Genomic DNA, 27,345 nt, shown 5'->3' with positions numbered 1-27,345 from the left:
TTTATTTATTTTTAAATTTTGTATACCGCCCTATACCTGTAGACCTCAGGGCAGTTCACAACATAAAATTGCAATATAAAAAACACAAAATACATAATAAAAATAAGAACAAAAGGCCTGGTTGACTTTCAGCCAGTCCATGACGAGGGCAAGACAGTGGGCCAGCACATCCACTGCCTCACCTGCAGATGCAAAGGAGAAGTGAAGATGTGTGTCATCAGCATATTGCTGACAACATACTGCACACCTCTTGATAACCCCACCCAGCGGCTTCATGTAGATGTTAAACATTATAGAGGATAAAATTGAACCCCGAGGAACCCCACACTGAAGGCTCCACAGGGCCAAAGAACACTCCCCAAACAACACCTTCTGAACCCCTCCATTCAAGTAGGACCAGAACCACTGTAAATGCTGCCACCCACCCTTAACTCAGACATCCTCTCAGAGGAATACCATGGTTGATGGTATCAAAAGCCACTGAGAGGTCAAGGAGGACTAACAGGGGCACATTTCCCCTGTCTCTCTCCCGACAAGAGGTCATCGTACAGGGCGACCAAAGCAGTTTCTGGGCCAAAACTGGGCCAAAACCCTGACCGAAATGCACCTTTAAAATCAGTTTCCCCCAAGAGCGCCTGGATCTGGTCCATGATCACCTACTCGAGAACCTTGCCCAGGAAAGGGAGATTAGCAGCTGGCTGATAATTACTTAGATTTTCGGAATCCATTCAGTTTTCCAAACCATTTGCACATGAATCCTCTCACCAGATTATTATAGGAGTAGATTATGCATCCCATGTGATCAGCACCTCTGCAATCCTGTGAATGACAAGGTTATAAAATCCAGGTTTCTCTTCACAGCAAATGACCAATCTCGCTTTCCAGTGGCATATTCACGTATGTTATCTTGGTGTGGGAAACATCTTATAACAAGGAAACATATTGAGTTTTATAGGCACTGGGTGCCTTCTTAGATCAGTGCAGCACTAAGCACAAATTGCCCGGGGGGGGGGGGGAGCAGTTTAACGTTGCTGTTGTTGTTTTTGCTAGGAAACTGATAAAGTGAATCATAGTCCAGGGAAGCTTATACTGTAATACATTTGATAGCCTTTAAGGTACCACAAGATTCTGTTTTGTTTTGAAGTCAAGGACATCTTACTGCTATCCACTAGGAAAAGTAGTTCCCTACATTCTTATCACTGCTTTGACCATTTGATGGAGTGCCCAAACAGGGAAATAGTATTCTGTACCGAGATCTAAGTAGGACACCATCTCTCTTTTATTGATGACCCTGACCCTGAGCCACTGACAGTGTTCACACATTCAGTGCCAGCCCTGAGTTACTGTCTGTAAAATCCTGGTGCTGTTCATGTCATGGCCACATTGATGAATTAACTAATCAATAAACCACTCACATACCAAAATGGCCTTTAAGCGGTTTCTTAGCAGCCGTTTTGGCATTCATATCCTTGTATAAGTCATTGATTCGCCACCAAAATATGACTTGTAGTTCTGTACTTAATGGTACCAAGAAGTACAGATCTGAAACCAGAAGGTCAGAAGTGCATCTTGAAAATTATGATTAGAAGGGGCATACCAGGGCTTTGGGCTGAGAGTTGCATAAAGTAGCTAAATAAAATACAGGAAAATACGTTTTGCCAGCAGTTGTGGAAGTCCTCCCCCCCCCCTAGTTTTATACCCATAGCAATCCTGTGAGGTAGATTAAGCGTAGAGATAATAACTGGCCCAAGGTTATCCAGTAGCACCATGGCTGAGTGGGGATTAGAACCCAGGCCTCCAGGGCCACAGTCTAGCCTTCCAACCACTGTGCTACAGTGGCCTACACCATGGTGGAGAACTTTGGCTGCATTTCTGGATGTGACCTGACAAGCAGAAAGCCAGCAGGTGGGTCTGGGTGGAGATCAGTGCTGTTTAGATGGGTCTTTCCCTTTCCAAGGCAGACTGAGGATTTCCCCCGCTCCTCCTTCTCCCACTTATGCTGCAGGGGCTGGGGGGGGGGGCTGCTGTTGTAACCCGATCTGGCAGACAATCTCACTCTTGCTTCTCCGCCTTTCAGCTGCCAGAGGTTCAGAGTCCAGCGCCTGCAGAGGAGAAGAGGCAGCTGCTGCTATGATCCAGGCACTGGTGCTCCTGTTGCTGGCTGGAAATGGAGCCTCGGCTACCAGCACCAATCCGCGTCTGAAGCTCTCCTTTCATAGTAAGGCGGACATCAAACCAACAGAGAGGATGGATAAGAAGTGTGTGTGTGTGTGTGTGTGTGTGCACGTGTAACATTTTCAGAGGAAGTGTGAACCAGGAATGGGTGTTACAGGGGATCTCTAGGGTTTTGAATGGGCAGTCCTCTATAGGTGATGGGGCCATCAATAGGATGTTATGGACAATGTATTTCCATAGAGCAAATCTTAGAAAGACAGGTTTTGAGGTAGTAAGCAGAGAAGCAGAGTTTATGTTTGTGGAGGGAAGGGGTTGATGTGACAGCTATGTATATGTTATATTCTGAGCGTTTCCTTCTTATGATGCCCACCTTGCCACTCCTTCAGGGCTCTACCTGCCTCCTATAACATAACAAGTGATATTTACAGAGACACACAAGGTCATGGAGAGCTGTGTATTATTATCCTGATGCTCCAAATTGTAGCTGGTGCACTCAGTGTCCAGCCCGCACTAGGAGTAAGGAAGTGTGGGGCATTTAGAAAGGCACACTCTGTTGCTATCAGATCAGGAAGAGTTCTGTTCTTTTAATAGTGAGATGAAAATGGATCCTCCTCCTCCTCTTCTTCATCTTCCTCTTCACATTCATGTGTAGCTGGAGACTGTTTCCTTAAGTTTGCAACACTGCCTCAGATTCATGTGCTGGTGTCATTGAGGTCTGTCTCTGATCCCATATGTGGTGGGGATATGTTTCTTTCAAGTTTAGGAAAGAGATGCATAAGGACTGGCTAATTATGAACACTTGGGGGGAGGGAAGCCAAAATAGAACATTTGTTCATGTCTATATAACACCACAAATTAAGTGGCCGTGCTAGCACTTTACAAGTTTTAAATGACCAGAAAGAATCTGATAAATATTTGATAATGGTCAACAGTACAAGTACATTTTTTAAAATAAAGAACTAGACCGATTATTGGCTAACAAACATATTAAAAGGCTGTTAACCAAAATACTCAGATTGTATAGCTTAGGAGTGGACTATTTCTCTGTGCGTTTTTATCTAGAACCCCTGTGGTGCACCGATGGATTTTAATATATGAAGTAAGACAGCATGATCAGGATTTCTTAACATTAAGGCATATAAATCAAACTTTAAGCAATCCTGAGCATGTACTCTTGCTTAAAGACATATAGAGCCCCTAGTTGAATGAAACAGGCTTTTTTATTACGTATTTTAATTAGTGAAGGTTTAATGCTCTGATGGAATTGTTATGGCATATTTTAATTTCATGTGTGGATTTTCTATAGTTGCAAACCGCTTAGAAGCCATTTGGACATATAAGTGGTATACAAATTAATAATATTACCGTATTTTCCCATGTATAACACGACTCCATTTATAAGACAACATTTCCATGCTACGCCGCAGCACCTGCCCTCACTTACTTAGCATATTAACCCATGTATAAGGCGACCCTCAATTTATCACAAAAAAATTCAGAAAAAAGGTTGTCTTGTATATGGAAAAATATGGTAATAATAATAGATCAGCAGTCTGCAAGAATCGCAGCAAGCAGCAAAAACTACTAGATAGTCAATAGCAAAATGGACTTGCAACCTATTGGTGGAAGACAAAGTCCAACTTCTGCCACACACTGGTGCACACAACTGTGGCCCTCAGGGTCCCTTCCAACTATACAATTCTATGATTCTGTGAAACATGCCCCATTCATTAGTCTGCTGGAAGCGATGAGCAGGGACTAAAATACCCTGTTAGTGTTTGAGAATGCTTCTTTTCAAGTAACTGGAAGTGTTTTAGCTATTAGATAGTCCGTTAGTATGATAAATAGACTCTGTGCTTATGTGAAATAAGATACAAAAGCATCTCTCGCTAAGAGGGGAAGAAATTCTCTCACGCACTCAGAGATGATATCATAGAACGTTGCCCTGGAATGGACCACAGAAAGTTGTCCAATTCATTTGCTTGATTTTTAAGGAAAAGCAGATCCGACAAATTGTTGAAACATCTAGTAATGAGGCTGTACAATCATCATACCTTTGCAAGTTTCTGGGCCTACGCCGCATGCTTCACAATTTTCAAACATTTCCTTACAAACGCAAGTTTTCCTTCAATAAAGCATTAGATTCCTAGGATGTAGCAGATGTCATGGTGCAGTACCATGGACACTGGGTACATTTTATTCTGGTGATGAATGGATTCTACCAAAGTGTTATCCTTTGGTAGGGTTCTTTTTGGCATACCCTTTTACAGTGACAAAGCAGCGCTAATGCATTAAGAGCCAGTCTAGACTAGTATCAGATTTTTCTACCACTGATGGCAGCAGTGTTGGTGGGGCACTAGTCGGAGTTGCTAGCACAGGTGCAATCTTTAGGGAAATTCCCCCCAAAATTTATTCTCTCTCTCAAACACGGCCACGCTTTCTTATCTTTTGGCAGCTGGCCAAACCTAATGACATGTTGGAACATCTCATCTTTTGAATGATTTGTAAAGTTGCTAGGCTGCAGCTTTAATTGCCGAGTTACCCCTTATGGAGTCAGTCCTTGAATGCTCATGGCCAAGTCCTTGCAACAGTGCGTCACATGGACTGTGAAGGAAAGGGAAGGGGTGTTCTGCTTGTGGGAATAGAAGGGCACCGCGTTTGGCAGAGGTTGGGAACATGTGGCCATCTAGAAGTGGTAGGACTCCCAGCTCCCATCAGCCCCAGCCAGCATGACTAATGAGCAAGGATAATGGGAGCCGTAGTGCAGCAATATATAAGGGGCCACACATTTCTCACCCCTAGTGTTTGTGGTACAGGGAAAAAATGGAGAGCGGTTGGGTTGCTTTGAGGGAGTGCTATGCAGGCACGCCTTTTGGAGCATTCTGGAAGTGTTTGCTCTTACAGTGGTAACTCTGGTTACGTACTTAATTCGTTCCGGAGGTCCGTTCTTAACCTGAAACACAACTTTAGTTAATGGGGCCTCCTGCTGCCGCCGCACGATTTCTGTTCTCATCCTGAAGCAAAGTTCTTAACCCAAGGTACTATTTCTGGGTTAGCAGAGTCTGTAACCTGAAGCGTATGTAACCTGAAGTGTATGTAACCCGAGGTACCACTATATTCTTATTACTATTCTTATTAATGTTATCCTCATTTATGTGTTGCTTTCCACACACAAAAATCCTCAAAGCAACTTATCGTTTCGTAACATACACACAAAGCAGCAATACATTTACAAGCAATGCATCAAGAAAGGCAATAAAAGCCAACTTTGATCTAAAAACAAAGTCACTCATGCAACAGTATTATAAAAAAGATCATTCCTACCCACCCAATTAAAGAATGTAAACAACGAACCAAATGGAAATCATACTGCGGTATGACCCCAATGAAAAAACAAAGGCCTTGGTAAATGGGAGTTTCTGTGTAGAAATGCCTAAAAACTGACAGCAATGACACCAGGCTTTTTCCCCCCTGGGGAGGGCAGTTGACAAACAGGAGAGCAAACCATGGTAAAACCCATTCTCACATTACCACCCTCCTCAGAGGGGACACATTGACCTCCTTGATCCCTCAGCCCCCAAGCAGCAGTAACTGCTGTCATTGACCACTCACTGACCAGCACCATTCACCTCTTAAACAGCAGTGGGGAACCTCCAGATGACAGGGTTCATTAGGCCCAGCCAGGGTCTTAATCTTCCCCAAGAGACAGTTCCCTGCAAACTGTGTCCACCTGCCATCGTATGTGATGCCCGGTGTGCGGCAGATAAATATGCAGCTGCAAAGGAGCAATTGGGAGCTTAAAGTACACTTCTTATTGTTCCTTGGCAAGTGGGGCAGACAGCAGTGACCCCCGCTGATGAATTCTGACAGGGACTGCCTTTGAAATTGTCCGTTTTGCAGGTGGTTTCGATCCAAACAGCTCCTGCAACTGAACAATTTCCACCCGCAGACCAGCTTTGTGAACGTCTTTGTTGGAGTGCAAAAGGGAAATGTCTATTTTCAGGTGCAGTTTGAATCCAAATCACACCTGCAAATGAACAAAGCGAAGGCTGTCTGTCAGCACCACATAGACAATTGTTGTTGACAGCAAGCCCCTTTGATGTCAGAGGGGTGGCCCTGCCACATGTCCAAATGGCCCATGTGAGATAGGAAGGTGAGGATCCAGCCCACCAGCCAGATAAATTTTCACACCCTCACCCTAAAATATCTAAATCTGGATACTGGCATTTTTAGCATCAAAACAATATGAAAATAACTATGTGCTGCAGTTAAAAATATGCCAAACAGTGGAAAAGGCTATTTCTGCTTCCCAAGCAGACAAGACAAAGTTCTTTTTCTTCCGTCCTCTTTGACATCTTTATTTTCAACCTATTGTTTCATAAAAAGCCTCTACTGAATTTCCTATGAGTGACAGAGAAAGCAAGCTGGCCAACTTATCAGTTCACCAGAGATTAATGTGATTAAAAACCAATTTTCAAGAAGGTGCTAGATAAAGTGTTTCCTTGTCTCTCCCGGCCACACTCCTGCACTCCCTTTCCTCCTCCGTGTGCTCATTCCCTTTCTCTGCAGAGTATGAGGAGGAGAGGTGAAATGTAAACATACAGGTAGAACACACAGGTGTGTGGCTGGCTGCCTTGCTGGCTAGCCAGGTGCAGACCCTTGTGTTTCTATGCAAAGAGAAGCAGATGTGTAGATTTTGAAGGTCACAGTCAATAAGCTCACCACAATTTCGATTTCACTTTAAATGAGCAATGCAGGGACATGAGAATGAAGCCTCCTTTCAAAGCAGGACCAACAACAGGAAAAGTCCATGGTAGCCTGATTTTTGCTCCTGTGAAGACTGTGCTCATTAGCTTCTTCTCTTACCAAACCCAGCACTTTGGTGTGGGCTCTGCGGCTTCATTGCACACGTGGAACTCCCGGATGGCAGAGACACTCCCATTCATTTCAGTGGAGGGACATGCAACCCATGGTTATTGTTGTAAGATTTTTTTATCCATCCTTCAGCATAAGCCCCAGGGGAGGCTACAACAATGTAAAAATACAATACAGTGGTACCTCGGGTTACAAACGCTTCAGGTTACAGACTCCGCTAACCCAGAAATAGTACCTCGGGTTAAGAACTTTGCTTCAGGATGAGAACAGAAATCGTGCGGCGGCAGCAGGAGGCCACATTGGCTAAAGTGGTACCTCAGGTTAAGAACAGTTTCAGGTTAAGAACAGACCTCCAGAACGAATTAAGTTCTTAACCCAAGGTACCACTGTATTAAAATCAGTCAAAACAAGCTACAATCAAAAGAGCGTGTCGTTTTTTGCCGTAAGCCTGCATGCGAAGTCGGTGGCTGCCAGTGTTCATTCAAATATTTTGCAAAGGGGTGCCATATTTTGATATGATAACTTTGTCCACATCTGATGCGCTATTCAGGGCATGCACCCTTATTGTCATTTTTTCAGATAAGGCCGTACGTTGTGTTGCCATTGTGAGATATGTAGGTGTTCAAGTCTTTTCCAGTTCTGTGCTCTGGCTCTGAGTAGTCGTTGTTTACATACCCTCCAACATTTATCTGATGAAAACAGGGGCACCCTGCTCTATTATTATTATTATTATTATTATTATTATTATTATTATTATTATTATATTATACCCCATCAGACTGGGTTACCCCAGCCACTCTGAGCAGCTTCCAAATTATATAGAAACTAAATAAAACACTGAACATTAATAACTTCCCTATTCAGAGCTGCCTTCAGATGTCTTCCAAAGGCTGTATAGTTACTTATCTCCTTGGCTCGGGGGGTCACATAACTCCATACCCTCCAACATTTCTCTGATGAAATAGGGACATCCTAAGGAAAAGTGGGGCATTCTGGAATCAAATCAGAAACGGGGATGGCTTCTGTAAATCTGGGACTGTCCCTGGAAAATAGGTGCACTTGGAGGTTCTGTGTTTAAAGCAGATAGACCAGGAAGGAACATGCAGGACTAGAACTAGGGAAGGGGAAGCAGTTGTGCTAAGCCAGGCCAGTTCAGGTTTTTCCATGCCCATCTGTGGCCCAGCCAGAGGTCAATACCAAGCCACAGAGGAGGGAGATGGCATGGAGAGAAGGCCATGTTGCTTGTCTGGTGCTGCTGGACTAGAAGAATATGTATATCTCAAGCGGACTCAAGCCAAGGAACATGGAGTGGAGGGGGGGGTGTTGCAGATCAGGCCGTGACCTCCCTCTGGACCCTGCGCACCCTGTGCACCCGACATGGGTAGCAGCTCATTAGCGGGTGGATTGCTCCCCTGCCAGCCACTTTCTTCCCCTTCTCCACAATGGCTTATTTGTTCCTGCTGCCGAAAGCAGATTAGGCTCTCCGCAGAGAGAAAGGGCCCTTTCTCTGCGCAGATGCCTGTTGTGCTGGGAGATTAACGTCACACTGTTGTTGAGGCTGCTAACCTGTTAAAGCTGGTGGAACAGATCAGGGAGCGGGCTTGAAAGGTGGGTGTAAGAGGACACAGGCCACAGACGGGGTGCGGGGTGGGGGTAGGGTGGGAAGACGAAATCGGCAGAAGCCCCCCGACCACCACCCAGCCTACTCCCTGCTCACTGCTTGAATGGTACGCAGCCAGAGTAGGTTCGTCAGAAACTTGAGGCTTGGGAATGTCTACAGGACATCACCTGCATTTCCAGACGTCAGCAGCATCTACTGGAGCACTGGGGCTGCAGATCTGCATTTTCAGATCTGTTCACCACCACCACCACCTAGTACAGTGGTACCTTGGTTGTCAAACTTAATCTGTTCTGGGAGTCCGTTTGACTCCTGGAACCGTTCAAAAACCAAGGCACAGCTTCCTACTGGCTGCACATCTTTATCTGTGTGATAAGGGTGAAGGTCCATTATCATGTCTCTGTTAATAGCAGCTCCATGTTGTTGCTTGGCCACAAAGTTCAAAGGATAAATGATGGTTATCATTTCCTCCAAAATATGCAGAAGTAAGATGGGGCTTAATTGTGATTTACCCTATACAGGTCTCTGGCATCTAAGCAATGGGTGTGGAAATCTCCCACACAGACAAGAGTAATTGGGACACTAGCGTAACTGACAGGAGACCAGTGTTCCAAGTCTTGGCTCTACAGATGACCTTTATGTGATCTTGCCCAAGACAAGGCCCTCCCTCTAGGCCTCTGAGCTCTTCACACCTTTCTCTTTGTTCAGACTGAAAGTTTCTTGGAGTAGGAGAAGGACTCCCTTATCTGGCTGCACACATATAGCAGGCTTTTATGGGCTGCACAGTCATAATAACTATGTCATCACATAAGCAGAACGGATATCCCAGTATCCTTGACTATCAGAGGCCTTCAGATTACAAGGGAGTGTCAGGAAGAGGACTTTTAAGGATGCCATCTTTCAGATAAACTCAGGCCATATCCACGCATTGTATTTAAAGCAGCATTATGCCACTTTAAACAGTCCCCAAATAAGTCTGGGAACTGCAGTTTGTTAAGGGTGCTGATAATTTAAAAAAAAAATTAATTTAATTTTCAGATTTTTGAGTTTACAAACAATTGTCAAACAACCAAAACAAAAAGAGAATTCCATAAATTCCCATGGACTTCCCTCCTCCCTTTTGTGGGTCCTTATGTTAACTTCTTTCCTCCTGCAACTTCTCTGTTAATCCAATTCTATTAAATCTCCAGTACAACCGTTGTCATATCCCTTGTTATGGTTGCTGATAATTGTTAGGAGACCCCTGTGATTCCCAGAGTGGCTTAAGTCAATCCTTCTTCCCAGGGAACTCTGGGAATTGTAGCTTTGTGAGGGGAACAAGGGTCTCCTAACAACTCTCAGCACTCTCAACAAGCTACAGCTCCCAATATGGCATTGGGGGAAGCCATAACTGTTTTAAGCTGCATAAACATCCTCTGGAATAGGGAAATGGCCACGTTTAACAGAGTGCAGCTTTGTTTGTTTATTTCAGCATTTATGCCTCTCCTTTCAATTCCTGAATGCAGTTGTAACAATGAAAGCCAATTTAAAAAGCAGAAATCAAGGGATAATTGTTTGCACTTCGCTTAGGTGCCTTATGTTGTATTCAATTGACTCCAGCTGATTCTCTCTAACTTTGCGAATGCAGATGGAGTTGTGCGTAACACGCAAGCGATTGTGGTTCATCTCCCTCCTTTTCCCTCTCCAGATTTGCGACTGCGCCATGGACTGCGCACTTATGAGCTGGAGCGCTCCTGCTGCTACGACTCGCTGCTGCTGGATGAAGAGAGGGGACGGCTCTTCGTGGGTGGGAAAAACTACCTGGCCTCCCTGAGCCTAGACAACATCAGCAAGCAGGACAAGAAGGTAGCCTAGCTCTGTTTGCCTGGGGCTTCCCACCAAAAATAGGGCAAGGGTATCTGGACATGTCTTTTTCCCTCTCAGACTCGGACCTGTTATTGTAAGCCACCCCAGAAATTCTGAACTGAAGGACAATATGGAAACTTTGGGTGGTGTTCCACCAAGCTTTACTCAGAAGTTAATTAACCTACTAAGTTACCTTCATTCATTTCAATAAGTAAAACTTAGCTGAATACCACCCATTTAAAATAAATGATGACATTGGGTTGTACCTTACACTGGTATTAATGGGCAGAAGATAATGATGTCCAGTATTTTCAATGGATCTGCTTTGAGTAGGACACCAATATTGGATGCAATCAATAGAGTTATTATGTTCTCTCTTCAACTCTCTCCTCTGCTCCTCAGCCTTTAGTAGTGCCATTTCCCCGCTCGCTCGTCATGACAACGGATCCCGCATTCCAGACTCCTCCGTGAAATCTTCTATAATAAACTTCCCTGTTAATGGAGTTGGAAAGAGGGTGGGTTGAGGCTGCTGACGCCCTTACCGCTGGGCTGTGGACGAAAGCCGCATTCCTAGCCCAGCAGGGGAAACGCTTTGGGAGCACAATACAGCCACCGCCAACCCTCTGCTCCTGGAGCATTTGCACTTCTTTTGCCGGTATGGCTGAAAGAGGGGGCATAATTCACTGGCAGAGCACATGCTTGGCATGCAGAAGGCCCCGGGTTCATTCCCTAGTATCCACAGGCAACACTGGTTACCTGCCTTAACATCCTAGAGAGCTGCTACTACCAGTTAGTGTAGATGACTCAATGGTCTGACTCAGAACAAGATAGTTCCTGATATTCCTTAGTGACACAAAATGGCTGTCTGCTCTGCTGTCTGTTTTCTTTGCACACAGTGAACTAACGGGTCTTGTGGGGACCTCTGGTGACAAAAGCTTCATGGCAAAAGACTTACAGGCTGTCTTTCCCTTTACTATAGTGGTACCTTGGGTTATGAACTTTATTTGTTCTGGAGGTCCATCCTTAACCCAAAACCGTTCTTAACCTGAGGCGCGCTTTCGCTAATAGGGCCTCCTGCTGCCACCATGCCGCTGGCGCACAATTTCCGTTCTCATCCTGGGGCAAAGTTCGCAACCCAAGGTACTACTTCCGGGTTAGCGGGGTTTGTAACCGGAAGCGTTTGTAACCCGAGGTACCACTGTACAGGGTAGTATATGGTATATGGGTGTGGCATTGTTCCCATTTGCAAGGATCATTGGATCAAAGCTCATGACATGCTCTGGAAGCAAGCACTACTTCCAGCTTAACTCAGTAGAATGAGGGCCAGAATAGTGGAACACACAGATCCAAGGAATTCGGTTGCAGTGACTCCTGGCATGCAAAGTATCCCCCAGCTTAGCCCTGGAATATCAACCTTGCAGTTCATCACTTACATGAACCTACCCAGGCCTTAAAATCAGCCTCTAAGGCCCTGCCCACTGTGAAGAGCCAGCAGACTGGTAGGTACTAGAGACAGGGCCTTTTCAGTAGCGGTATAATATCTTTGGGACTTTCTCCCAGAAGTACGCAGGCCTCCATCTTTTCTGTGTTTTGAGCATATTGTAAACACTTGCTTGTTTCAAACTACATTATATTAAGAGAGTTTTAAGTGGCATTTTAAATTCCTTTAAACTGCTGGTGTTTTAGGGTATACTTTTGTCACCAGAGGTCCCCCCCCCCCGCCCCCGAATGGGACGTAGAAAAATGTACAAAGCCAGCGGTGGGCCTTATGGCTCCTGTTTATTTATTTGTTCTGTTTATATATTCAAAATCCTAATACACCACCTTTCCAGGCAAAGACAACTTTAAAAAGATAATTAAAACCATACAATTATTATTTTTTTAAAATCAAAACAAAACACACTGGCGACAAAAGTATACCCTAAAACAGCGGCAGTTTAAAGGAATTTAAAATGCCACTTAAAACTCTCCTAATATAATGTAGTTTGAACCAAGCAAATGTTTACAATATGCTCAAAACACAGAAAAGGTGGAGGCCTGTGTCAAGTCTCAAATACCAAGGAGACAGGTGATGGACAGCGAGTAAAGGAAGCCAGGAGCATTACAACTAAGGGTTGGTTAAAAACAAAACAAAAAAACTATCAGCATTTTTAGCAGCATTTGACTAACTTCAAGTGTGATGAATGACTATGCTAGGAGCCCATTTCTTAAAATACAAAAATATTTTGGCAAATGATCTTTGCCTTATCTTTGTTCTCACAGATTTACTGGCCAGCGCCTGTGGAATGGAGGGAAGAATGCAACTGGGCAGGAAAAGACATCAATGTAAGTGACCCATTTGGATGGGGAGGGGAAATCCTTTGCTCAGCCCCTATGTGAGTTGGGGCATAAAACAAAGGAGGATAAGGAGCATCAGGAAACGCGATGTGAGTCGCTTGCTTTCCAGAGCGAACATTTCAATTGACTCCTCATCAAGCAGGGCATGGAGACTTCTCTGAGTTGTCCGACCACGATGAGCTGAGGAAAAACTGATACGTGATAGCAGCCTCCCCCTCCCAGTAATTCACCCATGACCCTTCATTGCATCTTGCTGTTTTCATTGAGTATCTTGCTGTTTTCTCTGTCTCTCCCTGGCCTCGCAGACAGCACCATCATGCCCCAGCCCTGGATAGAGGCCCCAGGAGGCCTTGGGAGTCATGTTGCTGTGAAGGGACCGGTTGGTGCACTTAAGAGATTCCTGCTTAGCTGTGACCCATCCTGACCTCCCAGGAGATAAGAGGAGGGTTCCCACCATTTTGGCAGGAGCAGAGATGAACCAGGACACAGCCAGATTTTGCTCCTTGATAACGTTGGGCCAGCAGCATGAAGGGGTCTCGGTCACCTTGGCTATAATTCTTACAGGTTGTCCATGGAAGGAGCGGTGCTGTGTCAAGCCTAGCAATGTGAGCTTTGTGAGCTGTTGGGTTTATCTCCCCTAGCTTTGGAGAGCAGTCTTGGGTCACCGTTTTCTTTCAGGATTGCCTGGTCAACTTGGAAGTTCCCATTGAGGCTGTTTGGCGCAGCTTCCAGTGAAGGGCACGAGAGGACAAAGGGGCAGCCTCTCTCCCCTTTGGATTTTGCCAGTCTCTGTTCAGAATACTGCTCTAAGCCCTGAAACAGCATATGTAAGCAAAGTTTGCCCTCGCCCAAGAAGGTTGAAAGAGAGGTAGGGTTTGTGGGCTTTAGGACTAAGACCTTGGGCACATCCAGCTGACTGTAATTTTGGAGACTCATCCAGGCTTCCTTTTGTGCCATGTTTCTGTGCTTTAAAGTTCCATTACCAAGCAGGTTTTTTTTTGGGGGGGGGGGTTGTCCTGGCACTTTCCCAGGGAAAACCTGTGTTTTTCTGCAGAATTGGATCAAACTGCAATTAGGTTTCCCCGCAGGTTGTCATTTGGTAAAATGGGGGTTTGCCCTGGGAAAGTGCTGGGACAAAAGAACAAAACAAAAACACTTGAACATGGAGCTTTTTTAAGCGTGGCCCTGTGGCTGGAACGTGGCACAGAAGAAAGGCTGGGTGAGCACTGAATGCGCTGTTTCAGTCCTTCAGATCCTCACAGTTGAGGATCCATGCAAATATTTCAACAGCTGATGGGGTTGATGTGACAGTAATAGGACCTGTGTCATTCATGCAACTGCCTTCTCCATTCATCACATAGATCACAAGGGGAAGTGAGACGTGCCTTTGCTTCCGGTTATGGGCTGTGGGATAGGAAAGTTGCCATCCTTAAGGGAACTCCGGCACTATGCACTGTTATGAATTGCTGTTGGTACTTTGACCTGGTGCAGAATGCCATGAAAAAGTGTGATGTGGTCATGATGACCTAATTCCTGTGGTTAATTATTTGCATGATGGACAATAGCCTAGTGTGGAATCAGGCAAAAGTGTTCTATGCATGTGCATACAGACACTGAAAGCAACTCTCTGAACAAGGCAAAGGAAGGATTAGCAACTTCCTGAGTCAGACCATTGGTCCCTCTAGCTGAGTTCGGTCTGCAGCAGGGGTAGGGGACCAGTGGTCCATCAAGTATTACTAGACTACAGCCCCATAATCTCTGATTATTGGCCATGCTGGCTGAGTTGGAGTCCAGTAACACCTGTCTGACCACAGGTTACCCACCGTTGGATTGCAGGGACTGGCAGTGGCTGTCCAGGCTTTGAGAACAGGGCTATATCCCAGCTGAACCTACATTACAGACCTTGAACTTGGGACCTTATGCATGCGAAACATGTGGTCTCCCACTGAACGATGGCCCTTATTCATCATAGAGGAAAGAGGCCTAGAGAGATGGCTCATTTGCCAAAAGTGAATGGAGCTAGGAGTTTTCAGCAACACGGCCACAGTCAGGAAGATGTTGCAGTGGGGGAACCAGGACCGGTGCCTGTACAAGAGCTGCTCTGTGTCCCATCACTCTTGTTTGAAGCAGAAGCAATTTGTTGCAGAACCACTGTGACTGAAGAGCGAGTGACAATGCAGTAGCAGCACCACAGACGCATCGGCAAAGCCAAGAGCTGAGCCCCCTAGGCTTAGTGCTATATTCAGCCACTCCTCCCCAGCTTTTGTTTCGGACACAAGCACCACTGACCCTGTTGAAGAGGGGAGGGGGGAGATCAGCACCTCTGTGCGCTACTGAGAGTGGGCTGTGGGGCTTCCTGAAAAGCAGCTGGTGGGAGGAGGAGAGGCATTAGCAAGACACCTCTCTCTCTCTCTCTCTCTCTCTCTCTCTCTCTCTCCATCCCTCCCTCTCCCCACTCCTCTCTCTGATGGTTCCCTGTCTCCTTTTCTCTCCCTGTCAACAGCTCTCCATATTCAGGCTGCTTTATCCATCAGGGCAAAAGGGCAGGAAAACAAAAAGTCCCAAGGTTGTTTTTCTTCCTGGGCTTGCTCAAGAGTGATGATAGGGGCTGTAAGAGCCCCAGGCTTGTTTACTCAAGACCAGCCCAGCAGTGGGTGGGTAGGATGCTCTGCAAATGGTTTAGACCCCAAGGACTGCTTTGGAGATGACATTTGTGTGCATGTGTTTGTGAGAGGGGAAGGGAGACTTTGAGCATTCCCAGCCCCCATCACAACTAAGTACCAAACCCAGCACTTCCAGCTACTCTTATATGCTGGCAGATTTGCAGGCTTTCAATCGTGTGAATATCACACGCACGATTGTGCCCTTTAGCAGAGTATGTGCCTAACCAGTGGCAGTCTCGTATTAAATGAATCAGATGCAAAGTGTGGGAAGACCCAACCCAATTTTTTTCCTCTCTCTCTCCATTTTAAAAGGAGCAGCATATTCCAAGCAGAGAGCAAATCTTACAGGGGGAGGCATCTTCAGAGAATGGGAGTAAATAATGGGAGACACCCCCTTTTGTTGTGCAAATCATTTTAGAGGCAGAGCAATTATCACCAGAGTGCACAAAAAAATCCCCATATATATTGAGCTGTGATAATGAGCATGTGTAAGAATAGACTTGGTCCGGTGCGCAGGCTTCAGAGAAGAAGCTTGCTGGCTTTAATGGGACTGGGAAAGGGTCCAGGGCTCATTGGAGCTTAGCTGTCTTTATGGTTGGAAGTTCATTTAAATTCAGTGCTACGGATTGACGTTCGCAGTCTAGGTTAAGCATTAACGGAGCATAAGCTGCGAGATCACACTCTTGCCTTTCCATCTAAGTAGGAGTTAAGCGGGGAAAGCAGAGCAGGTGCTAAGAGGTTGGCAACACTATGGACTCACCCACATTTACCTTTTGCCCCACAGTTTCTAGGTTTTAAAGCGCCATGTCTAAGTCCTTTTGGCACTTTCCCCCATGAAAACCTTCACTTTAACGCTGAGCCAGAACAAATGGCAATTTCCCATTTGCTCCAACTCAGTGGTAACTCAGTGGGTTTTCGTGGAGACAGCACCAGGACCCAAAAAAAAGTACTAGGTCACGGCACTTTAAAGCATTGATTTCTACCTAGAAACAGAGCACAAAAGGAAGTTTGGATGAGCCCTAAGAGAGAGCGGGGTGGCGGGGTTGAAGGACACAGGGTGTGTTCGCACCACAAAGCACATGGCATTCACCTAAGAATCTCAGGAACAGTAGTTTGTTGATGGTGCTGGGAAATGTAGCCCAGTAAGGAGGAAGCTACAATTCCCAGAGGAAGTAATGTGCTTTCAGTGTGTCCTTTTTTACCACAGTGGTTTCAAAGTCACTCTCTGTCAGTGGCTGGCTTTTGCTCAAGAACCAGTTTTCTTCCAAGTTAAACCCCTGGTCCTTCTTTCTAAGCATCGTCTGCAGCGAGTGGCAGCAGCGAGTCAGCATTTCAGGATTGTGCCTGGCGCCATGGGATTGCAAAGCATGTGCTCTGGTGCTGAGCTACCAGCCGAACTTGCAACCTGACCCAGTTCATGCTGAATTCATGGCTTTGAGAGTCCGCTGCTGCTTCCCAACCCTCTTCTTGTATGCCCATTGCATGCCACAAGGGCCATTTGCCACATTATTGCTCCCTGGGACTCGTCATCTCTGTGACAGATGGCTTGAAGAAGATGGGCAGACACTCAGTGGCACATGTCCAGCCTCTGGAAGAGCAGTTGGGGAAGCAGGGAACATCTGGGAACATCTGGCCCATGACTGATGCATTGATCCATCCGTGTTGCATCTGGCTCATTTCCCTTAACCATTAGCTGCACAGCTGGACAGCCCAGAGGGGGTAAGGGAGGCCAAACCCTTTCTATAGATCAAGTATTATTCTGAAGTTTCAGTTTTCCTTGGCCCAAATAAGAAAACAAGCTCTCGGATGTTGTCTTCCCCAGGGGGAAAGGCATGCACCTGGATAGCTTTTCCAGATGGGGAGGTTTTGACCATAGAAAAGGCACAAGTGCAAGGTGGCACACTGATGCCACCATTTGCGGCTGCAGACTGCTAGATCTCTATAGAAGGGCCGTAGCTCAGGGCTAAAGCATCTGCCTTGCAACCAGAAGACCATAGGTTCAACCCAAGCATCTCCAGGTAGGGTCGGGAGAGACACCTGCCTGAAATCCTGGAGAGCCACTTCCAATCAGTGTAGGCAATACTGAGCGAGATGCTCCAATGGTCAGTGCCCTGTGTTCCTAAGCAGGGATAGCGTTGATTGCAGAGGGTTCCCCCAGTTACCCAGCATTTAACTCTGCCACAGTCACCTTGGTGCAAACAAACTGGGTGAGTGAACAGGAGAGTTTTGTATGCAAGAGGTGAGGAGGGACTGAGCCTGTTGATTTGGGGGTAAGTTTGTGTTTGAGGCTCTTGGTTTTTTCCTGACTTGCCCCGGGGGTTGGATTGGGCCACTCATCAGTGGTTTAGGCAGTCAGTGCCTAGGCTCCCTTGTGCCCTTGGCAAGGAGACATGGGTGTAGCCAAGGGGGGGCAGCTGCCCCCCACTAATAAAAATCGATAAAATACATAGCAAACTGAGGTTATGCCCCCTCTAACCAAAGACCTGCCTCCCCCCAACAAAAATCCTGGCTACACCGCTGTAAGGAGATGTACTGGTGTGGAGAGGCTCAATCTTTTGCACCTCCCCTGGGGCTTTGTTGGGGGCCAACCTAGCCATCCCCCAGGTACACCCCTGGCAGTCACCTGGGGGCTAGTGTTGGGTGGGGCAGAGAGGCAGAGCAGCAGGTGTGACCTTGTACAACAGGCTGCATTACAGCAATGTAGGACAGATGTTTCTCAGTGCGCCACTGCCCCACATCCTCCTTGTAGGCAAGCAAGAGTTCCAAGAGCCACAGTTCCAAGAGCTTCTCCACCCATGGATGAGATAACTGCCAAGGGCCTTTCCAACTCTGAAAGTCTGTGGGAGGAATTCTGATCCTTCTGTTGGTGCAAGTATTTCTGCTTGCCAGGGAGAATGATTCTCCCTGTTTCCTGTTCTGGGGGTTCTGCTCTGCGCTGCAAAGCAGATTGAGGGGACTCACGAGAGGAAGAGGGGGAGCCCCATGGCACTGTACTGGCTTCTGCTAGCAGGCCAGGTTGGTTGAATCCTGTGGTTCTAGGTACATGACTGTTGGAGCTTCATGCCATGCATTTGCTTTTATAGTCACCCCCACCCCCAAATTATTATCTCGCAGACATTTCAGTTACTTCCAGTATTTAATCTTATCAAGCAAATTAGCCTGTGCTTGGCCTTGGCTTTCATTTTTACACCTGATCAGTCACTGATAATAGCATGAAGAGCTGCTGGAAATCTTCCCATGATTTGTCTGGTGTTTGCTATATCCTGCTTTATGGTCATTGCCCCATCTTATCTCCCCTTTCCTTATCCCTGCCTTCTTTCCTTTTGAAACTAACCTTGCACAAATGCCAAAACTTTTCCACTGACGGGGAGCTGTTTTCCATCTTGCAGAATTTTGTCTATTCTAATATGCCTACTTCACACATTTGGGGAGTTTCTGGATCAAAGTTATTGATGGGTATATGGAGGCAATTCCATGGTGGTGGTGGTGTTGATAAAACCAAACACTTCCAAATTCCAGAGGAGTGTGTGTATGTTGCATGTGTGTGAAAGAGGGGTTGGGAGGGTGGGGAAGGGAAGCAGGAAACTATGAGGAGTAAACTGAAGGGAAAGGGAAAGAAAGTGACAACTCAACCACTCTCTTGTAAAGCACATCTTGCAGGACCCCTCAATTCGTCTTTCCTGGTTTGGAAGTTTGCAAACCACTGAAACTCCAAAGCTGAACACAGAGCCAGTGATCAGACTGTAGCTTGAACTCTGGCCCACTCAATCCCAATGCAGTCCTTGCAGCCAGGGTCAGTTCATGTGGTGCCTGCTACGACTCCCACCATCCTTGACCATCGACCAAGCTGCCTGGGGCTGATGGGAGCTGGAGTCCAAGAACACCTGGCAGCCACCATGTTTGCTCCCCTTGCATGAAGCATTGCTCTGGAATTTAGTTCCTCCATGTAGAGCTGGCACAATCTGCTGCCTGAAACCCTGGAGAGCCACTGCCAGTCAGTGTGGGCAACGCTGAGCTGGATGGGCCAGTGGCCTGACTCCTGTGCCCCCCTGGGAGCCTCCTGTGCCCCCCTGGTTCTGTGATCCCTTCTCCTCCTCCCCTCCTCCTCTCTTGCCTGTAGGTTTCCTTGCTTGCTGCCATTGCTACTTGTTTGCTGAGCCTTCCCTGATCCCCACCCACTGCTCTTGGCCACTTGTGGAGTGGCTCTTTTTAGCATTTTATTATTATTATTATTATTTTGCCTTGCCTGCTTAGGTCGGCTTGTTCTCAGTTAGCCTTCAAGAGAAGTCTCTGCGGTGTTTGTCTGTCTTTTCCTGCAAGGTGCCTGGTGGTGCTGGATGGGATCCTCTCCCCCCCCCCCCAATATCTTGACACTCCCCTGGGGCTCATATAACAAGAGAGCATCACTTCTGCCTGAGTTATTCCAGACATTTAAATAATCAGCCACTTTCTAAGGGGCAGGAGTGATCCGTCAGTGGCTAATTGTGCTCAGCAGCAAGTCAAACAGATGTTCCCCTCCTGACAGGCGCAGAAAGGGAGGGGCTGCTGGGGAGGCTTGCTTTGTAGGAGGGAGGCAGCAGCTCAAACAGGGGTCTTCTGTGGCATGAGCAGAGGTCTTCGTGTCTGCAGGTGACAGGCACAAAGCCACTCAAGCTTAGTGTGATGGAACGGCTGCTTCCTACGGCGCCCTCTGCCGGGAGGTGAAATGTGCAGAAACTCCCAGTCCACCACGGACACCCCCATTCCTTCCCGCCCAGTGTGGGAAATTCTGCACAGTCCCAGAGGGAAAGAGAGGCTCCCACATGCTCTGGCATCTCAGCAATGTCAGGGGAGGCCGTCCAGAGGCAAGGGAAGGACCCACACTGCAGATGCCTGAACCACAGGCCAGCCAAACCTATGCGCTGCTCTTCCTGCGCACACCTTGCTGAGGCCTCTCCTCCTCCTCCATTCCCACAAGACATTCCATGCCCCACAAGACATTCTTTCTGGCAGCAGAGGAGGCACATCTGAAATAAGGATCTGGGTGGGAAGTTGCAGATAGGGATGCGAGAATCATTTTTACATTCCTAACATCCGTCCAAAGCCCTTAGCAGCTCCCTTTCTTTGAGGTCCAGCTCCGAGGGCCTTCAGGTGGTTCCCTCACTGAGAGAAGTGAGGTTACAGGGAACAAGGCAGAGGGCCTTCTCGGTAGTGGCACCCACCCTGTGGAACACCCTCCCATCAGATGTCAAGGAAGACATCTGAAGGCAGCCCTGTTTAGGGAAGTTTTTAATGTTTGATGTTTTATTGTGCTTTTAATACCCTGTTGGAAGCCGCCCAGAGTGGTAAAGCCGCCCAGAGTAATAAATTATTATTATTATTATTATTATTATTATTATTATAGCTGCTGGTGCCTCTGTGTTGTGCCCATCCCTCTCCTTATGCAGCATCTCAAGCCTTTGAGCCTGCAGGCATCTGGTTGGTCACTGGAAGCACAGGGTGCTGGGCCAGGTCTTCTGCAGCACCCCCTGGGCCCACTCCGTAACTGGCCTCGCTCTTGTCTTGCAGGCCGAGTGCATGAACTTCGTCAAGATCCTGCACCTCTTCAACCGGACGCACCTGTATGCCTGCGGCACTGGGGCCTTCCACCCCATTTGTGGCTTCGTAGAAGTTGGGCAGCGTGCAGAGGTGAGCCAGGCATGGAGGTTCATAGGGTGGTCTCTACTGAGGTGAGGGAAGGTGCAGGCAGGCAGAACGGCTCAAGCTCCAGGCTCTGCTTTCTGGCCTCTCTTACTGGCACGTCCCTCCTCCCTCTCTCTCCAGGACTCTGTGTTTAAACTGGACCTGAAGAACTTGGAAGATGGCAAAGGCAAAAGCCCCTACGACCCACGTCATGTGGCCGCTTCAGTGCTGGCAGGTAAGGGACCAGGCCCCTCTGCTCAAAATCTAGTGATAACTCCCTCCCTCCACCTTGGATGGCTTTAAAAGAGGAGGGTAAGTTCATGGAGGGTGGGGCTGTTGGTGGCTACCAGCCACAATGGTTATGTTCTGATTTGATGGCCGGAGGAAGCAGTGCTTATGAATGCCACTTTCTGGAAACCACAGGAGAGGAAAGTGCTGTTGTCACAGGCATCTGGTTGGCTCCTGTGAGAGCAGGGTGCTGGACTGGGCGGACCATTGGCCTGATTCAGCAGGGCTCTTCTTATATTAGAATATAAGAATAAGAATACAATGGTACCTCGGGTTAAGTACTTAATTCATTCCGGAGGTCCGTTCTTAACCTGAATCTGTTCTTAACCTGAAGCACCACTTTAGCTAATGGGGCCTCCCACTGCCGCTGCACCACTGGAGCACAATTTCTGTTCTCTTTTTTTTTTTTTAAATGATATTTTATTTTCCACATTCAATAAACAAAAAGTACAAATCAACGAACAGATCAAAAAGAAAAGAGAAAAAGAAAAACAATACATACATTATACAAGAACAAAAAAAGGAATAAAAAGAGGTAAAAATAAAAGAATTAAAAACCAATATTGTGTCATTGTATTCTTCAGCATTAACTTAGGTCTGCGACTTCCCCATGCCTTCCCACTCTGTATTCTAAGTCTTATATTCTGGTAGTAAACTCTTTCCCTCTGGCGTGTTTTTGGTTCAGATTAAAGATTATTGTCTTAATAGTCCTTACGTTTCCCTATGTCTTACAAAATGTACTTTCTTTCTCATTGTCATTTTTATAATAACATTCTTTTACATTCAATCTGACAACCTCACACGTTCATAATTTTATAGTGCTTCTGTAAATAGTCTTTAAATTTCCTCCAGTCTTCCTTCACCGTCTCTTCTCCCTGGTCTCTGATTCTGCCAGTCATTTCTGCAAGTTCCATATAGTCAATGAGCTTCATTTGCCATTCTTCCAGCGTGGGCACAATTTCTGTTCTCATCCTGAAGCAAAGTTCTTAACCTGAGGTACTATTTCTGGGTTAGCGGAGTCTGTAACCTGAGGCGTATGTAACCTGAAGCGTATGTAACCTGAGGTACCACTGTATAAGAATAACAGAGTGATTGTGTGGGATGTCCAATAAAAACACAGCCAGCACTTTCCAGTCAACACAGCATACATTTAAAGAGCATCCTCTCCACCAAAAGAATAATTGGAACTGTAGTTGGAACTGTAATCCTCATGGAGCTACAATTCCCAGCACCCTTTACAGTTCTTTAAATGTATGGTGTGCTTGCAGCCGTTGTCTCACCCAAGGACTCATGAGTCCCTAAAGCTCTTCCAGCGTTTGCCAAGTGGAGACTGCTCTCCATCTGATGTTGGAACAGCTTCCATCAGCCAGCACTATGTGCTGAGGATGCCACTGCTGGTGTGGCTGGCGGCACGTTCTCTTTTGGCTCCAAGCACCCTCTGAGCAAGGCTCCAGGAATGGCAGCTGCTGCCTCCCAGCCTGCCTGCCTGCCTGCCTAGGAGCTTTCCTGCCTTTAAAGAGCAGAGGACATTTCAGGGGAGACGAATCCTGCACGGGGTACCAGAGAAAGAGTACCTGGGACATGTTCCAGTATACAGATCCCATGACGAAGCCTTTTAACCCCTGTCTTTTATCATTCTGTGGTGGCCAGGTGAAGAGCTCTATTCTGGGGTGGCTACTGACCTGATGGGCCGCGACTTCACCATCTTCCGCAGCCTTGGCTCAAGACCCTCTATCCGCACGGAGCAGCATGACTCCCGGTGGCTCAACGGTCAGTGGGGGCAGGGAGCAAGGGCATCCCAGGGATGCGGAAAACGGGCTTGGGGCTGCATAAACAGCAATTTCCTTGCACTCATCCTGTTGTCCTTTTTCTATCTCTGATGGATCACTGGTGTTGGGAGTGGGAGAACATGTTCCTTTAAGTGCCAAGGAAAACTACAGTTCCTTAGGACTCTTGTTGGTTCTGCTTCAGAGTCTCAATCCCCAGCTGTTTTGTCACTTATGAAGGGAGACTGCCATCTAGTGGCCAGGGCCTGATTGGCAGCTTCTTGACCACTGCTGACTAACCACCAAGGTAGACAAGATGCGTTTAGGATTTCATCTTTTGTTTTCTTTTACAAATTAGCAGCCCCACATGGCTGCAAAGCAGCACTCTGGGAGAAGACCTCTACCCCTTTCCCCTTGTGGCCTTTGATGACCTGAATACCTCTCCCAAATACATCTGCACCATGTATTTAAAGCACATTTGTACCATCTTGAGAACTGTAGGTCATCCTCACAGAGGTGTAATTCCCAACACCCTTAAACAACCATTTCCCAGGATTCTCCAGGGGAAGTCATGAGCTTTAAATGTGTCATGTGGCAAAGTCTTCTCTGGACAGTGGGGAGAGAGAGGGTCCGTCTGGGTTTCTGTCTCCTTTACCCTGTGGGAGTAAGAAGCAGCTTCAGAGGATGATGGTGGTGATGATTACAATAAAAAAGCAGGGGAAGATTTAACAACCCCCACCCCATTATGCCTCAGATTCCCCGTTACACTCATGGGAAAGGGGCAGAGTATATTCTTTCGCCTGCAGAAGGTTCCAGATTCAATTCCTAGCATCTGCAGAGATGGAGAACCTCCTGCCCACCAGCGAGTCTGGTGGTTCCAGACTGGTCCAGGAAGCCATTTTTACTTAAACCACGTCCACCTGTCAGCCTGATGATGTCAGTTCTGCTGGGTTGGCTGCAAGCATTGGCTCCTCCCATGGGAAATGGGTGCTCATAGCAAGGGAAGTTCCCTTTAGGAACTTGTGTACCTGGAGCCTTCAGAAAGCAGGCTTGCTTCCCTGCCCCATGGGCCAACTTTGACTCATCTATGTAACAGCTGGGTAATCCATCCACCTGTCAATGTTGGACCATGGGATGGAGGGGGGAGTTAAAGATATGGCCAAAAAGAGAAGGGAGGAGGTGACAATAGATCAGTGGTCTGACTTTGCATGAAGCAGCACAGTGCCGCTCTTTGCATTTTTTTCTTAAGTGGAAGACCATTATGTTCCCTCACATAATGTACAATTTCCCACCTCTTTGCTTTGGCATTGATGTTCTCCCACTTGTCTGTCCCCAAGAGCCCAAGTTCATTGATGTTTTCTGGATCCCGGAGAGTGAGAATCCTGATGACGACAAGATCTTCTTTTTCTTCCGGGAGACAGCAGTGGAAGGAGCCCAGGGGCTGGGCAAGCAGACCTTCACCCGCATAGGCCAGATTTGCCGGGTGAGAGCTCTGTGCCTTCTCGAGTCCAGTGCTAAGGATTGGGCAAGGCCTGGTCATGTTGCCACCAGTCAGGCAGGTTAGAGCAGGTATCTGGGTGCCAGCCCAACACTTGGGCTGAGTGGCGGCCCAGTTTCAGCGTACATCCATGTGCCTGCTTGTATGAGAGAGCTGCTCTCTCAGCTCTGCCTCTGCCCTGTGGTAAAGCATTAGGGTCCACCCCATTCGTAGGGCTTCCTGCACTTCAGCTTATTGAGCCCCTTGCTGAGCCTTAGGTCAGTTCTCCATGTGGATCTTGCTCTGTGGAGGTGGACAGCAGCTACTGGGCAGCTGAACTGGGACACTGGCTGGAAGGAGTCTGTTATGGCAGGAGTGGGGCTCTAGCAGCAGTTTTTGGGGCAGAGGTCTAGGGCCCCATTCAGCAGAATGAGCAGGGGGGCAAGTGTAGTGAGGCATTTCGAAGTAAGTGAACTAATAGATGATAATCTAAGAGGGTTCTCACCCACAAGACCATGGGGGAAATCCGGAGTCTAAAATGTCCTACGTGCACTGCTGTCCCTGGCTACCTCTCTGATAAGCCTCTCTTCTTCTCTCTGCAGAATGACATGGGTGGGCAGAGGAGCCTGGTGAACAAATGGACAACATTTCTGAAGGCCCGGCTGGTGTGCTCGGTGCCCGGCAGCGATGGGAGTGATACGTACTTTGACCAGCTCCGTGAGTGACTGTGGCTGATTGAGGTCTGGTCTGGCGGGGGGGGGGGGTGTGTGCAGCGTAGATAAGTGGCAGAACACAGGCATTTTGCACGCAGAGGGTCCCAGGTTCAGTCCCCAGCATCTCCAGGTGGGACTGGGAGAGACTCCTACCTGAAACTGGAGATCTACCTTGACAGAGAAAACTGTGCAAAAGCTACATGTTCTAGAATGTAGAAAGGGATGCATTCACCCACATACATGCACATAGGCAGTCAGAACATGGACAGTTTTAAAAACACATGACTTTGAAGAAATAGCTTGTGATTATTATAATATTTTCTATGAAGACATTACGTTGTTCAAATCCTAAGCAACCATTCATATTCTAAAGCAAAACAGATTTCCACATTTTTAGTTACATTTTTTGTCCCATGCATTTATATCTTCCAAATCTCAACCAAAGAACATCATTTCATTTGAAAAGTGCCAGTTTGCAATCCAGCTTTGTAGAATTAGGCGTAGGTTGCTTTTTGACCCATTGCAGCCAAATCCCAAGTTTTAACACCTGATGGACTTGTGCCCTTATATACATGTTTTTCATATTTTATACATTTGGATAAAAAATGCACATGGATTGTTTTGAATGTTCTTAATGTATCCACATTGGGCTCCTCCAGACTGGTTTGGGTTTCTTTGTAGTTGTATGCTGCAACGTATATAATACACTAGTCCCAGGTCAGGTTACAATAATGCGATTATGGCACAACAAAAGCCAGACAACTCCCCACCCACCCATGTTCAGTAGGAACTCCGGTACAACTCCCCACCCACCAATTTTAGCAGGAAGCTCCGGTACCTGTACCCATTGGAAATGTCCATCTTGAAATGTTTGCAGGTGCAAACGGTATTGAAAGCGGAATCATGTAGAACTGCCCTGATGCCAATGTGAGCAAAGCGCGTCATAAATGCAAACTAGAAAGGGCTTTTGGGGGAGCTCCATTGTGTGATGGCCAAATAGATAAACAAAACAAATCTGAACTGCTGTCCTTAGAGGACAACAATAGTATGTATGTATGTATGTATGTATGTATGTATGTATTTATGCATGCATGCATGCATGCAAATTGCGGTATTCTGTTCTGTTTTGTTTAATTGGTGTTAGTGCCTGATCACTGCCAGTGTGCCAGCAGAGAGCAGTGGTGGAGGCTTAATTTATCTCTCCCTATTGGGGGTGGGGGGAGGTTAGAGAAAGGTTCACTTTCTAGCTAGAGTATTCTCCTGTGGCTGGGAAAGGGATTGCCATGCTCCAGGTGGAAGACTGCAGGCCAGTGACTCCTTTTCTCCTTCTCTCTCTTCCTCTGCTTGGTCTCTCTTCAGATGATGTATTTTTGCTGCCAACCAGAGACAAGCGCAACCCTTTGCTGTATGCTGTTTTCACCACCTCCAGGTAAGGATAATGGTGGTTCCCTCCACTTTCAGCCGGGTTTCCTTTTCCCAAGAGGCTGTAAAGGTAATGTCTGACCTTCTGGGAAATGTCCCCCCAGACCTATTGGAGGGTGTGGGGTGGAGACACCATTCACCTGGTTATTCCTACCCTAATGCTTCTCTGTGGTCTGCTCCCACAGCACCGTCTTCAAGGGCTCTGCTGTCTGTGTCTACCATATGAGTGACATCCGCAGAGCCTTCTTGGGACCTTTTGCTCACAAGGAAGGACCAAACTATCAGTGGGTGTCCTACCAAGGCCGGGTCCCTTACCCCCGCCCAGGAATGGTACGTGCCTTGGACTTGGGGTGATGAAATGAAGCAAGGTTCAAACTACTTAGAAACCATTTGGCAGGCAAGCGGTATATAGAATTCAATAGTAATGATAATAATAAAAAAATAACAAGGCTGCTTGTTGATGTAGAGATGTGGGAACACCCAGAACAATATGTTTGGGGAGCTC

The 27,345-nt window shown here is 46.9% G+C and overlaps 1 protein-coding gene across 2 annotated transcripts in view; it reads left to right on the top strand.

Annotated features, from left to right (window-relative positions):
* Nucleotides 1–27,345, top strand: part of SEMA3B (semaphorin 3B) — a 69,203-nt gene that overhangs the window by 33,041 nt on the left and 8,817 nt on the right. For both annotated transcript variants that reach the window (XM_083429415.1, XM_083429414.1), the window contains 10 exons: nucleotides 2,078–2,218; nucleotides 10,356–10,513; nucleotides 12,776–12,838; nucleotides 21,061–21,180; nucleotides 21,316–21,409; nucleotides 23,113–23,232; nucleotides 24,566–24,711; nucleotides 25,308–25,422; nucleotides 26,778–26,847; nucleotides 27,026–27,170. In XM_083429415.1, coding sequence (XP_083285541.1) covers nucleotides 2,131–2,218; nucleotides 10,356–10,513; nucleotides 12,776–12,838; nucleotides 21,061–21,180; nucleotides 21,316–21,409; nucleotides 23,113–23,232; nucleotides 24,566–24,711; nucleotides 25,308–25,422; nucleotides 26,778–26,847; nucleotides 27,026–27,170 — 1,119 coding nt within the window. In that variant the 5' untranslated portion in view covers nucleotides 2,078–2,130. The remainder of the gene's footprint in view (nucleotides 1–2,077; nucleotides 2,219–10,355; nucleotides 10,514–12,775; nucleotides 12,839–21,060; nucleotides 21,181–21,315; nucleotides 21,410–23,112; nucleotides 23,233–24,565; nucleotides 24,712–25,307; nucleotides 25,423–26,777; nucleotides 26,848–27,025; nucleotides 27,171–27,345) is intronic.

This window comes from Podarcis tiliguerta, assembly GCF_965153285.1.
Source record: "Podarcis tiliguerta genome assembly, chromosome: 2".
Lineage (NCBI taxonomy): Eukaryota > Metazoa > Chordata > Lepidosauria > Squamata > Lacertidae > Podarcis > Podarcis tiliguerta.
The sequence above is the reverse complement of the archived record's forward strand: the minus strand, read 5'-3'. Positions and strand labels throughout refer to the sequence as shown.